The 14,314-nt window shown below is 40.9% G+C and overlaps 1 protein-coding gene across 3 annotated transcripts in view; it reads left to right on the top strand.

The window, feature by feature from the left end:
* Positions 1–2,400: 2,400 nt before the first annotated feature.
* The window catches only part of EPC2 (enhancer of polycomb homolog 2), a 114,808-nt gene continuing 102,894 nt past the window's right edge, over positions 2,401–14,314 (top strand). For all 3 annotated transcript variants that reach the window (XM_046019324.1, XM_046019323.1, XM_046019322.1), the window contains exon 1: positions 2,401–2,834. In XM_046019324.1, the coding sequence (XP_045875280.1) occupies positions 2,682–2,834 (153 nt within the window). In that variant the 5' untranslated portion in view covers positions 2,401–2,681. The remainder of the gene's footprint in view (positions 2,835–14,314) is intronic.

The following is a 14,314-nucleotide window of genomic DNA, read 5'->3' as shown; positions in this document are numbered from 1 at the left end:
GTCTCAGTAATCTGGAAGAGCAACTTTAGAATGTTGAATGAGCTTGGACAGCAGTGTGGCACTGATGAGAAAACAAGAGTTTCGGAGTCAGGCTAGACCTGGATTTTGAACCAGTTTGTGAATTTTGAGTGTTGAGGCTCGGCAAATCGGCTATCTGAGCCTGTTTCCTTATTAGTAAAACTATAGAATTTCTTCATAGGGTTATAATGAGAATTAAGTGGAATGCAGTTAACTGAGATACTATATATACATAAAGTACTACTGAAGTGTGTGTATCTATAATATCTATATAAATATTATATATTTATATATAATATATATATAATATATATCTATCATAGATACTCAATATTTCCTTTCTTGAAAGAGAGTAACAATAAATGTATTGAAAAAACAGTTACCCTTTCTGAACTTGAGAATGCAGAGAAAAGCTCTGGATGACTCCCTCTGCCCCTTTTCAGGCTTGAATACAGTGTTGACCCCCTACCAACAAGATCTCGTTCTTTGCAGAGAACTAGAACTGCGCCAGAGGGGAGTATTCAGAGCAGGACATGACCATAAGCTTGAGAGAGGTATTGCTTACAAGTGAGTCACAGCACCTCCGTTGTTTCCAACAACAAAGTGGATGGGAAACACTTAAGCCTTGCTAAACAGTGCTTGATGTCTTCCTGGATCAAATGTGTAAGACTGTTTGGACAGTGTCATGAAGTCCATACCTACAATATTGCCTTCAAAGTGGGAGGTGGGGAGAAAAGAGAGGTGGGAAAAGGGAGAGGGGAATAAGGAGATGAGGGAGAGGTAATGGAGGAAGAGACAGAGTTTTGATGCCAAATAAAAATGACTGTAGATACCAATTCTTTCACTCTGGAATTCAGGCAATCACCTACTTTTCTCTGAGCCAAACAGAATATTTATCAATTATTAGAAAACGATAATATGTGTTCCACTTTTCCTAGGGATTTTGTACAAAAGCTGTAATGCTAAAAGACTGAAGAAGAAACCCTTGGCTAACCGAAGTTGATGTCAACAATAGTCTTGATACTTTTAAATGTGAGTCTACTTCATTTCCCCTCTTCTTTAGAACTTTCTCTAACCAGTTCAAGCTAAGGTAACGTCTCTTTTCTCTGATGTCTTATAGCAATTATTGCCTGTACAACTCATTTTGTAACTAATCATGTTCTACTGCCATGTGTCATCTACTGTGTAAAGCATTTATGCTTTTTTTTTTTTTTTTTTTTAAGGAGAGAGAAAGTGCGTGTGTGCAAGCAGGGTGAGGGACAGTGAGAGGGAGAACGAGAATCCCAAGCAGATTCATTGATTTCTCAGCAGAAATCAAGAGTCCCATACTCAACGGACTGAGCCACCCGGGTGCACTGAGTATTTACACTTTTTAATTTCCCCCCGTCATTTATCTTTCCTGTTGCCCAGTTCTTCAACTATTTATGACTCTTATTGTTACTCATCTTTCCAACCATCCTGTCATCCCATTAACATGAAAGCTCTATGAGGGCAGGAACTTCAAACCTCTTTGCCTCTTCCACAAGACCCAATGTTTTACACACACTTGCCACTTTGGAAATGTGTGCTGCCTTGGTTTACTTTTATAAGTTTAACTCTCAAGAACTCAGTTTTTGAAATCTAAGAAATATCCACCACCCATTAAATAACTCTAAGAAGTTTGGGTGACAGGTTCAAGGGCACTTGTTGCATGTGGCAGCCTCAAACATGAACCCTCCCTGCTGCCGTTCGCATCTTCCCGGCGAGGGCGACGACGAGTGAAGACGCATTACCGCGAAGAGTTCTTCGGGGCAGGTACTGAAGAGGATGCAGGGTGGAGGGCCGGGGCTGCGTGACCGCTTTCGGGGCGGGCGGACCAGCAGATCTGCGCCGCTCTGAGTGGGCAGACGCAACGGACCCTTCGCACCTCCCAGGGATGTGCGAATTGGAGGATGCGAATTAGCACCGTGGAGATAGCACTTTCTAAGTACAGGCTCAGTGGTGGCAGTTGTGCCCTGGCTGACATCTTCCTTTCCCACTCACGGACTTCTGCAGAGACGCGCTGCTTCGCGCGGCCGTGTCTTGCCCAGCGCTTTCCTTCGCGGCACCCAGCGAGCGGCGGGTCGGGGCGCGGAGGCAGAGCCGCACGCTCAGGGGCGCGTTAACTTGCGCACCTGGCACCTGCCACAGGGCTAGACGCGGCCGGCAAGCCGAGGGCCGCCGCCGCCCCCTCTCCCCAGAGCTGCCCGAGGCTGAGCACGCTCCCGCGGGCTGGCCGCGCCGCGGAGAGAGTGGGTGGGCAGGCTAGGGAGGGGAACGGAGAGGAAGGAGGGAGGGAGGGAGAGGGCGAGGCGCGTCCCCGCGGCGGGGGCGCGCTCTCGCGCGGGCTGCCGGGATCGCTCGCCGCCGCTGTGGTAATGTCCGCCATGTTGGCCATGGCGCAGGGAGCGGATCGGGCGGGCGAGCGGCGGATCTAGTGTGTGGAAGCGGCCGCGGGCGGCGGGGGGCTGTTTTCGGGCGGGGTGGGCGCCCATGCTGTGGCCGGGGGCAGTGAGGAGGAGGAGGAGGAGCGGGCCGGCCGCGCTGCACTGAGGAAGGAGGTGGAGGAGGCGGCGGGAGTCCTCCCCCCCTCCCCGCCCGCCCCGCCGCCGCCGCCCGGGCTGTTCCTGTAAGGCGGGGAGACAATGAGTAAACTCTCCTTCCGAGCGCGGGCGCTGGACGCCGCCAAACCGCTGCCTATCTACCGCGGCAAGGACATGCCTGATCTCAACGACTGCGTCTCCATCAACCGGGCCGTGCCCCAGATGCCCACCGGGATGGAGAAGGAGGAGGAATCGGTAGGGACTCGAGTGTTTATTACCCCCCCTTCCCTCCTCCCCCCTCCCCTTTGTCAGTCGGGCCTCGCCATTCACAGAGCGCTTTACGCTCGCTGGAGGGCGCCTCTGCCGCTCCAATGCATGGGACCCTACGCCGGCGGAGTAGCGTAAACCCTCTCGGCCGGCGCAGCGCCCGCCCGCGGCCGCCATGTTGTTGCGTCCCAGTGTTGTGATTAGCTCGCAGCGCTGCTTACGCTGCCGTAAGGGGGCCTTGCCGTAAGCGGCGGCCGGGAATGGCGCAGGGGATGTTCTGGCCGCACTTGGCGTACGGCCTCTGTTTACCTCCTCCCTTCCCCCTAATCTTTCTCCGGTGCGGGGTTAATTAATGGGCGAAGGATCGTTTGGTTAGGAAGGATTTGTCCCCCTTACTTTCAAATTTAGTTTTGCATTGGGTTCTTTTTAAAATGACTTATGGAAAGTAAAACGCGTTCAAAAACAATCATCTTCCTTCTAGCAAGGTAACCCTCGCTCTCGAGCCGGCGGTGGTGCGGCGGGATGAGGCCGTGTAGCACTGCGGCGGGGGAGGGCGGGGGCCGCGACTACCCAGTGGGGTGTAGCCGTAGAGAGCCGTTGACCGGCTGCTCCCCGGCAGCGAGAGGGACGGCGCTGCCGGCCTGGCCAGGAAGGCGCCGGCTCGGCGCGCAGCGTTAGAAAGCAAATAGGGATGTTCCGCAAGGAGCTGCTGGCGCTGCCCGGTCTCCGCGTTGTCCCCGAGAATTGTCATCGAAGAGGAGGGTCTTCTAGAAGTTGAGGATTTAATGCATCTAAATTGACAGTTACGTTTTTTGATAATACATTGCTTTATGCAAAAATTGTGCTTTTCTCCCTGACGGGATTTTGCATACGGATGAATTTTATCTGGCTTGACTGTGTTTATGACTCTGGAGTGGTGTTGCTTGCGTGCGAAGTTCATAGTAACTGCACCCTCAAGAATTTCTTCAATGAACCTGCGGTCCCGCCTTATTGTCAACCCTGGATGTGCGTGGATTGGTTCTCCTTCTTCTGTGACTGTCAGAAGAAGGCTTGAGGTTTCTGTGATTGGTTTTCTCTTTTGACTATTAATATTGCAGGAAATGCTTTTATGCCTTTGATTGGCTGCTCCACTTCTGACCTCATTATATTACCCTGTTATTACTACTTTCTGCTGTGATTTAATCACATTTCTCTTTGGTCTTTGGTTACTTCAAAGTCTTGCACTCTGAGTATAAAATAAATATGACAATAGTATCAGGATGAACGTTCGATATTCAGCTTTTCAAATAATAAGATGAACCCCCCCCAAGCAAAAGAAAACCCGATATTTGCAGTAGATTTAGATCTAAGTCATATGAGAACATTATTTTTATTCTTAAAATAGTTTATTTCTGCCTTAGCTCAGTTTTCTATGTGAATGGTAATTAAGTTGTAGTACGTAGGAGAACTAATTAAACTTTAAAAAACACAACTTTGTATCCCACAAAGTTAAATTTACTATCTTATGGGTTTTGATAAAAAAGGAGAGGTAGCTCATGAGTCTTGAAGTATCAATAAAGAATGTAATTCCTTGGATCCCGTTATTTTGGAAATCAGGAAACTTGTTCTAGAATGAACAGTTAGCCCTCTGAAGATAAGCTGCTTTTTGTGAACGGTGATCAGCTATATATTTACTGCTTTAGGTCCTTAGTTTGCCAAACATATCTTGGTATTTTATCTGAATTGAGGAAGAAGACTGCAGTTTAGTTACTCTTTTAATGACGTATTAAAAAATAAATGTTTAACCCTTTCCCTATTAACTTTTTCAGAAGTTGTGGTTTCCCATCTAGAGTTTGGAAATTAGATTATATTGGACAACTTTCAGTATGCTGCTTCAGCTGCCCAGTTTTAGGGAAGAATAAATCCAACTTCTGGTGGAACTAGAGTTGAAACCCAGGACTTCTGACTCTTTGTCCTGTCCTTTCTACCTCTTCAGTGTTCCAAGGGGAGGTACTTAAAATCAAAACAAAATTAAACAAACTCTGACAGTTAAGATTTATAGTCTAAAGTCTTTCCCTTCCCAGAATGTCCAGTTGGGTGTTACTTTTTTCTTTTCATCTTTTAAGTTGATATGTAAGTCAAAGACGTGTGCTTTCATGAGTGACAGCCAGTTCAGTTCTGATCTTGTTTACAGGATTTCTGTTATTCAGCCGAATTATTTGTTCTTCAAAAAAATGTTCTTCCATGATCAACTGTTCTAAGCAACAGTAAAATATAAATCTCATAAATGTTTCAATTGAATTGTTTTTCAATTCAGCTTCCATTATCAGCATGTTCTAATTACTTTCATAAGTATTTCTTTTAATCATGTAGACTTGTAAAAAAACAAAACCAAAAAGCCTTGGCTTGTAGATTTGTAATTGTTGCTTTTTGCATTTCTAAACTGTCCACAGTATGACTCCCTTGCTGTTTGGTTGACAAAATCCTTTGACTGCACTTGAACCACCTTCATGGATTTTACTTCTCTTTCTATTCCTGTTCCCCCCCGCACCCGCCAGTAAAATTAAGGACTATATCTGTCGGATTGTTATTAGACTTTGTTTGTATAGTCATTGACTCAGTTTTGAGTTACATTTTGATGATACTTAGATGAGGTAATTTAGGTGTTGTTTGGCACTGATAACACTGTCATTCTCTTAGCTCTTCATTTTCTTTTGGACATGCAGCCATCTTCTCTTACCCTTTCCTTAGTTTGTCTTTTGCCTAAGGTCTGCCCTCCTAAACTTGATTGTGCTCCTCATGGCACTTGGTTTAGGTCAGATACTGACCTAACATATGTTTAGTATGTTTATTTAGAACTTAGCCAGAGAGATCAGGTGATTGGTGATTCTGCCGCCTCCCCTGAGTGTTGTATAGTGGTAGTTGATATTTTTTTATAATACCATTTTTTGAATATTTCTAGTGTCTCAGATAACGTTAAGAACTTTACATACTATTATTTCATTTAATCCTTTTTAAAAATCAACTTTTTTGAGGTAAAATTTACATACAGTAAAGTGTGTTCATTTAAAGCATAGAGTTTGATGAGTTTTGACAGATGTGTACACCTGAGGAAATGCCACCACAGTCAAGACAAAACAACATTTCAAACACCCAGGAAGTTCCCTTTTGCTTCTTTGCAAGTCAGTCCCTCTCCGCTAGTAGTTCAAAGCAACTGCTGATTTGCTTTCTCTCCCTGTAGATAAGTATTATCTTTTCTAGAATTTCATTTAAATGGATTTCGTATTCCTTTGTGTTAGGTTTCTTTTGCTCAGAGTGCTGCATTAAAGATTCATCCTTGTTACATGTATCGGTCCATTCCTTTTTACTGAATAGTATTCTAGTGAGTTGATACAGTATATTCATCCATCCATCTGGATATTTGAATTGCTTCCTGTTTTTGGTTTTCATTTAATCCTTGTAACAGTCCTGGGAGTATTACTGTTTTTATTTTATGGATGAAGAAACTGAGGGTCTCACTGTTAGTAACTGGCAGAGCAAGTGAATGCCCTGGCCTTTAATATCACAAAAACCATTTTTACAACCACTAAGCTTCATACATATTGACTTCTTACAGAACCACAGATTAGCTTCTGAACTGTTACCAAGTTCATTACAGTTTTTGTAAATAATGTTTTACTTTTGGGTGCCTGGGTGGCTCAGTGGGTTAAGTCGCTGCCTTCGGCTCAGGTCATGATCTCAGGGTCCTGGGATCGAGTCCCGCATCGGGCTCTCTGCTCAGCGGCGAGCCTGCTTCCCTCTCTCTCTCTCTGCCTGCCTGTCTACTTGTGATCTCTCTCTGTCAAATAAATAAATAAAATCTTTAAAAAAAAATAATGTTTTACTTTTTATAATTTTGGGAACTTTAAGATGACATCAGTTTGATTGGAATATTAAATTATTAAGCGTAGTTTTTGGTCACTTAACTGTGTCTGATTTTTGCTTTGGGCTTTTCAGATTTTGTTTCTTTTTTTTTCTTAGAAGTGTGTTAGCTTTGCTTCCCTGTCCTGGCACCATTGTGTTTATCTGAATGTTTATGTTATCTTAAGCATATAAGAAGTTTGTGGGAAACTATCCTATTTTATTATTTAGATTTTATCCTAATAGAATGTAATCTTTATAAGGGCAAGGATTTTTGCATATTTTGTTCCTCAGAACTCTGTCTGACACATAATATATGCTTGCTAAATGTTGGTTAAATGTTGAATGAGCCTTTAATTTTTTTTTTTTTCTGTACGAAGATCTATGTTTTTGTGAAACAACCGTGTGTGTGTGTGTGTGTGTGTGTGTGTGTAAAATTAATTAGCAGAATTTGGTAAATTATTCTTAGGGGAATTCTTTTAGTTTCTTACTTTGTTATAACATACATAAATGCCAAGCCTTTTTTTCCCCCCTCTCTAGTGAGAGTCTCTTTTAAATACAGAATTTTTTTATGCATAAGGTATGGCTGCAATATTAGTTTTTGTCTTGTGTTATTTATTCTTAACAGGTGTATATAGGTTTATGTAAGATATCTTTTTGTAGTAACATTTACCTTGAACCAAACTCTACATGAAGCAGGTGATTCTGCTTATTTTTAAAGAAAAAGACCGTGACTGATTTGAATTACTTTTTCTCCTTTTATGTTTTAGTTGCCTAATTTTGGTATTCTCTTAATATTTTAAGGGACATTTTCAATGGTAGAGTAGGAATATATTCAGTCTTTCTCACATTTCAAAGTTACTTTTGGCACTGATATATTTCATAGATCATGATAGGGTTCTAGAGAGGATATAAAATACAATTTTGTAAATTGATCTTGTAAAAACATTTAACATTTATTCTTTCAACAAAAGCAAATACCAGGTATCTTCTGAGTGCCAGGTGTTACTTAAATATGACATTTGTGAAGTTTTTTTTTTTTAAGACTTTATTTATTTATTTGTCAGAGAGAGAGACACCCTGCAGAAGCAGGCAGAGGCGGAGAGAAGGCTCCTTGTGGAGCAAGGAGTCCCATGTGGGACTTGATCCCAGGACCCTGGGATCATGGCCTGAGCTGAAGGCTGCGGCTTAACCAACTGAGCCACCCAAATGTCCCAGACATTAGTGAACTCTTTAAGGAGGTAAATATGTCTAAAAGTATTGTAAGGCTGTGCGCTAGAGTTTTAGGATTAGGATTAAAATTAAAAGAATACAATACAGATCTTGACTTCAGAGAACTTAAATGAGTCATTGAAGTCAAAAATATATCTGGAAAGTTAGCAAAAACTACCAGGTTAAGTCGACCTGACACAGAGCATTAGAAAAAGCTAAATGTCAGTATAGTTAAGAGAGAAAATTGTTATTGGAATGTATAGAGGGGTTGGAGAGAGATTTAACAACTTGGGCTTTCAGGTTGGTTGTACAGTGTGTGTTGAAACAAACACTTGAGTGAAGGAATATTTAAAGCAATTTCTATGGATGTTGGGGTGCCAGGGTGGCACAGTTGGTTAAGCGTCTGTCTCTTGATTTACGCTCTTGGTTTAGGCTCATGTTGCGATCTCAGGGTTTTGAGATCAAGCCCTGTGTGGGGCTCTGTGCTCTGTGCAGAGTTGGCTTAAGCTTCTCTCTCTCTCAGCCCGTCCCCACCGCATGCTCATGCACATCCTCTTTCTCTCTTTTTCTTTCTCAGATAAATAAGTCTTTAAAAAAGAAAAAAAATTCTGGGGATGTTAAGTAGACTGAAGGAAGGTTCTTCCATGTTATGTGTATTTTATCTTTCCTTTTCAATCCGTTATCCCCTGCTGATAGAACCTTCAGGAGGGGAGCCCTTTGTCATTTCTGAGCTGGTCATTCTTTTGGCTCTTTCTCCCCATTTTTTTGGATACGCAGATGGCTTTTATTTTTCTTCCCCTTCTTTTGTTCTGTGCTGTATCTTCAACACTAGAAACTGTTCAGAACGAAGAAAACGCTCAGTAAATATTTGGTGAATGAATGAATAAAAGTTAGGGTGGTGACAAGTTTGAAAAAAGGGTAGAATTATACCAGATTGTAGATAGTTTCGAATGTTAGACCCAGGAAATTATAGGATGTTATAGAAAAAAAGAGCATTGACTTGCAAGTGTGAAGTCTGTTTCTAGTTTTGTTTCTGTTCTTAGTAGCCAGATGATCTGGGAAAGTTCCCTGCCTTCTCTGAGCATCAGGTCATTCATCACTACCATCACAGTTACCATTTATTGAGTGTGTGTTGAGTTTGTGTCAGGTACTTTGTTAAATTCAGTAGATGGTTTAGAACTCATTATAACAACAGGGTGTGTAGTAGTGTATTGTCTCTTTTCCAAAAGAAACTGAGGCTTTAGAGATTCAAGTGTCTTGCCCAAGGTTACCCCTGCCTGAGTTAGAACATAGCAAAACAGTATTTGAACTCAAACCCTATGAGTGATTGACTCTAGGGCTCTGATCTTTACTATTGTATTGCTTCATCTATAAAAAGAGAACTAGGTGATACGTAAGGTTTATTACATTTCCACTGACCTCTCAGTTATTATTCTGTAACATGGAAGAGTCATCGAAAGTTTTTGCCTCGGGCACTTGGGTGGCTCAGCTGGTTAAGCATCTGCTTCAACCCTAGGTCATGATCTGGGGCTCCTTGCTCAGCAGGGAACCTGCTTCTCCCTCTCCCTTCTGCTCCCCCTGCTTGTGTTCATGTGGTGTGCTCCAGCGCTCTCTCTCTCCCCCTCTCCCTCTCTCTCTGAGGAATAAATAAATCTTTTTAAAAAAAAGGTTTTGCCTCAGGGAATTATATAAAAGAAGCTTTGAAATGAATGCCTTTTGTAAATACATTTCTCTTTTAAAAAAATGTAAAGGAATTATTTATCTGTGATATAAATTAAGGTTTCATCAGTATCATTTCTCTAAAAATGAGGCCTAAAAATATTTAACAGGTGGGATCATTAGGTTAGTTTCAAGTAACAGAAACAAAAAAACCACATCTGGTTTCTTTCATTCCTGGGTATTGTCTCAAAGATTCCAAAGAAGGCTTTTGAACAGTCAAGGCTTGGCTTGGGAAGGTCTGGAACCAGGGCAAGCTATGGACCCTTAGCAGCAAGTGACATTAACATCACTGAACTAACAATTCCCAATCTTTTGAGAGGTAGTATTGTTGAGGTAGTAGGTAAGAGGTAGTAGTTGAGAGGTAGTAGTTAAGTGTATATGTTCTGCAGCCAGAACAGAAATGGTTTTGAGTCCCCTGGCAGGTTAACTTGATCTATAAAATCACATAGGGTTGTTGAGAAGATGAATTGTGGTGCACTTGGGACATTTGTGGCATTCAGTAAGCAGTCAGTAAATATTAGCTATTATTCTCATCACTGTTACATTTTTTTCATTTCCAAATCCCAGATCCTGGTGTTAAAGCACATTATTGTTTTGGCTTGCTTCAGGTATCTATGTACCTGTAAGTCTGATAGTCTGACGGGGGACAGGATCCTGATTAGTACTTAGGTGCTGTTAAGGGCTACCCTTGAGAATGAGGCTTTAGCTAGGTAGCTGCCATTTAGAGAATTACTAATAGTGTGTATGTTAACAGAATTACCAAAAGTTGTGAAGTTAAATCGTTAAATTATTTTAATCCATGGTTTGACCCAAGGTGAATTTGCACATTTAGGGTGTTCTTATAAACCTTAAGTTTGTAAAGTGTTTTTTTTTTTTTTTTTTTTTTTTAGATTTTATTTATTTATTTGACAGAGAGAGAGATCACAAGTAGGCAGAGAGGCAGGCAGAGAGAGAGGAGGAAGCAGGCTCCCCGCGGAGCAGAGAGCTCGATGCGGGGCTCGATCCCAGGACCCTGAGATCATGACCTGAGCCGAAGGCAGCGGCTTAATCCACTGAGCCACCCAGGCGCCCCTTGTAAAGTGTTTTAATGAGGTAACAATGTTTTCCCTATTTTATAATAAAATGATAAGGTGTGTATTGCAAATTTTAAAGGAAATTTAAATTAAGGACTATAAAAGAAATCTCCAAAATCTTTTTCAAGAAAGCATACCTTTCATACTAATTTTCAGAGTAGTAAGGATGCATTTTGTGTGACCTCAAAGATACTATTTAACCTTCCTGGCCCTTAGTTTCCTCATTTGTGAAATAGAATTGGATTGAGTGACCTTTAAAGTGCCTTGGGTCTAAAAATTACTTGCATCTGTGAATCCACATTTCTACCTACTAAGCATATTGTCCAGAATATTAAGTAGATGAAAAGAACTAACAAGTGAGAGACTAAATGTTAGGAAGCTACTAGTAGGTTTAAGCTTTAACTCTTTAAAAAAGTTGCTTACTGCAATGCTGTTAATTTGGTTTAGAGTCTTTTTTTTTTTTTTTTGAGAGAGGTTCAGTTACATTTTTCTACTATTTGATACTGATTTTTCCTAGAGATCAGTGGAGAAGTCCACTCTGTATGTTTTGGGTGTGATCAGTTCCCTTGCTTTCATGAAGTTTTCTTTCACTGTCTTTACTAATCTTACTCATTGCCGTAAATGTTCTGAATTTTGGCATACTTTTTAGCCCATACCATTTAAGTTTATTTTAATTTTCTGGTATCTCATGACTCTCACTTGAGGGGTGTGTGCATTTGTGTGTGGATGGATGGATATGGATATATGCATGAGAGGGTGAGAAGATGGACCCTTATTTTCCCAGTTAGACCAGATACCTTAAGGAAGGTATACTGTCTCCCAGTTAGACCAGATACCTTAAGGAATGTATACTGTCTTCATTTTACTCACCATAGGCTGGATACCTATCCAGACACTTAGGTGGTAGAAAGTTTATAATACAGTCATTGACAATATACTGGACACTGGGATTGAATTTGATTGTATTTTTTTTTTTAAAGATTTTATTTATTTATTTGACAGAGAGAGAGATCATAAGTAGCAGAGAGGCAGGCAGAGAGAGAGGAGGAAGCAGGCTCCCTGTGGAGCAGAGAGCCCAATGCGGGGCTCTATCCCAGGACCCTGATATCATGACCTGAGCCGAAGGCAGCGGCTTAATCCACTGAGCCACCCAGGTGCCCCGAATTTGATTGTATTATTAAACATACAGGTCTACATCTTCATTTCATTACAAGTAAAGTTGAGGTAGAAACACAGTAATGGATGCGTAGGGGCAGCATGAGGAGGAAAGGATGGCAGGTAGGAATAAACCAGGAAGGAGACTAATGTAGATAACAGTAGGTCCGTCATGATTATTTGATTTTATCTTAAAATTAATCCCTGTTTATATTTTCCTTCTCTACATTTCAGTGAAACAAAACTTTGGGTTTGTCTAGTTTACCATGCAGCACTGTTCTTTGTGGGATTAATAAGTGGAAGAAGATGATGCCAATTCCAGATTCTCCTTAGCACCACTTTCTTATATATGTTTTTTGGTTTCTTTTTTCTTGCCCACAGTGTCACTGTGCAGTCAGAAGAATGCAGATTGGAAGAGTCAGGCTCTCTGCTAACTCTCTAACTCCTATCTTTACTTCCAGCTTTCTCACTTCCTTTTTTGGAGAGGAGTGTAGTAGACAAAGGATATGAGGTTATTGGTTGGGGAGTCCATAGGCAGCCCTTACTTGCAGTGCTAATTTGATGAAGTTAGTACTTTAGAATTGTGGCTTAGGTTCCAGTCATGGCCTCTGCCACTTTCCCTCTGGGCAGGATAAATTACTTCATCTCATTGAGCCACTTTGCTTCATCTGTTTAATGAGGAGTATCTCAGAAGATAATCTGAAAGATTAACTTTTTTAATAGACTTAAGTCAGTGTCTTATACAGGCAACTGCTATTTTTTTAATTATTAATAACAGTTTTCAGTTGTACAGGATAATATGAAGGAATATGGAAAAGTAAAATATACAGAGTATTTCCATACGTTATTTTGAGGTATAGTTTCATATTTTTTTCTTCAGTCAATTACATATTTTTTTATAGTTGTCAAACTTTAGCAAATTGATAGGTACATTTTCCTCCTTCTATCTCTGTTTCTGACAGAGCATTTAACAGTCAAAATGATTTTAAAAAATTAAAGACTTTGAAAATTAGCAACAAAGAAAACTGACTAGCTAATCCTCAGAGTAATACTTGACTCCTGAATAATTGATAAATATTGTATTTGTTTTTAGAAGTGATTTTTTTTTTCTTGGATTATTTAGTTGGTCATGGGGGAAAGTCAATTTTAGTGATAGAAATCTGTTCAGTGGGTGGTATACACTAGAGAATTAAATGAAGAGAGATGTTCTAATAAACCAGTGCACTCTGGGATAAACATTTAAGTTTGGAAACTTTGGAAAGCATGATACTGAGGAGGGTAATCTTGCCATTTGTTTGATCCTTGAGGTGTTTCTCTACTGACACGTTTTTGGCAATTTGTTGGATGTATGAGACTGTCATAGGCATAGCAGGAAGTTTATTGATACCCTGCCTGCTAATTTCTGGTAGCATTCCAGTTGGCATAACCCCCCAAAATTTCTCCTTCAGTTTCCAAATGGGGACTGTTGCCTATTTTCTAAGGCTCCTTACATAACGTTTTGTGACTTGGACTTTGCAGTCTGGTAAAACTGCTCGAAATGATTTTTTTTTTTTTTAAGTATAATCAACACACGTTGTTACAATTAGTTTCAAGTATACAGTATAGTGGTTCAGCAGTTGTATACATTCCTCTGTGCTCATCAAGATAAGTGTACTCTTAATCCCCTTTATTTCTCTTTCTACCTTTCCCCTCCCCGCTACAACCATCAGTTTGTTCTCTGTATTTAGGAGTCTGGGTTTTTTGTTTGTTTTGTTATTTGTCCCTTTTTTTCTTCATTTGTTTTGTTTCTCAAATTCCACATGAGTGAAATCAGATAGTATTTGTCTGTGTCTGACTTACTTCACTTAGCATTTTACTTTCTAAGTCTACCCAGGATGTTGCAAAAATGGCAAGATTCCCCCCCCCCTTTTTTTAAGATTTTGTTTATTCATTTGACAGAGAGAGACACAATGAGAGGGAACACAAGGAGGAGGAGTGGAAGAGGGAGGAAGCCTTCCTGCCGAGCTCTGTTCATCTACTTATGGACACTTGGGATGCTTCCATATCTTGGGTATTGGCTTGTAAATAAAGCTACAGTAAACACAGAGGTGCATGTATCTTTTTAAATTAGTGGTTTTGTTTTCTTTGTGTAAATACCCAAGAGGGGAATTACTGAATCATATGATAGTTCTACTTTATCTTTTTGCTACTGTTTTCCACAGTGACTGCCCCAGTTTACATTCCCACCAACAGTACACAGGGGTTCCTTTCTCTCTACTCTCACCAGCACTTGTTATTTCTTGTCTTTTTGATTGTAGCCATTCTGATGGGTGTAAGGTAATATCTCATTGTGGTTTTGACTGGCATTTCCCTGATGAATAATGATGTTGAACATTGTTTTGTGTGTCTTTGGCCATTTGTATGTATTTGGAAAAATGTCTGTTGTGCCAA

The sequence above is a fragment of the Meles meles genome, chromosome 9, assembly GCF_922984935.1.
Source record: "Meles meles chromosome 9, mMelMel3.1 paternal haplotype, whole genome shotgun sequence".
NCBI lineage: Eukaryota > Metazoa > Chordata > Mammalia > Carnivora > Mustelidae > Meles > Meles meles.
The sequence above is the reverse complement of the archived record's forward strand: the minus strand, read 5'-3'. Positions and strand labels throughout refer to the sequence as shown.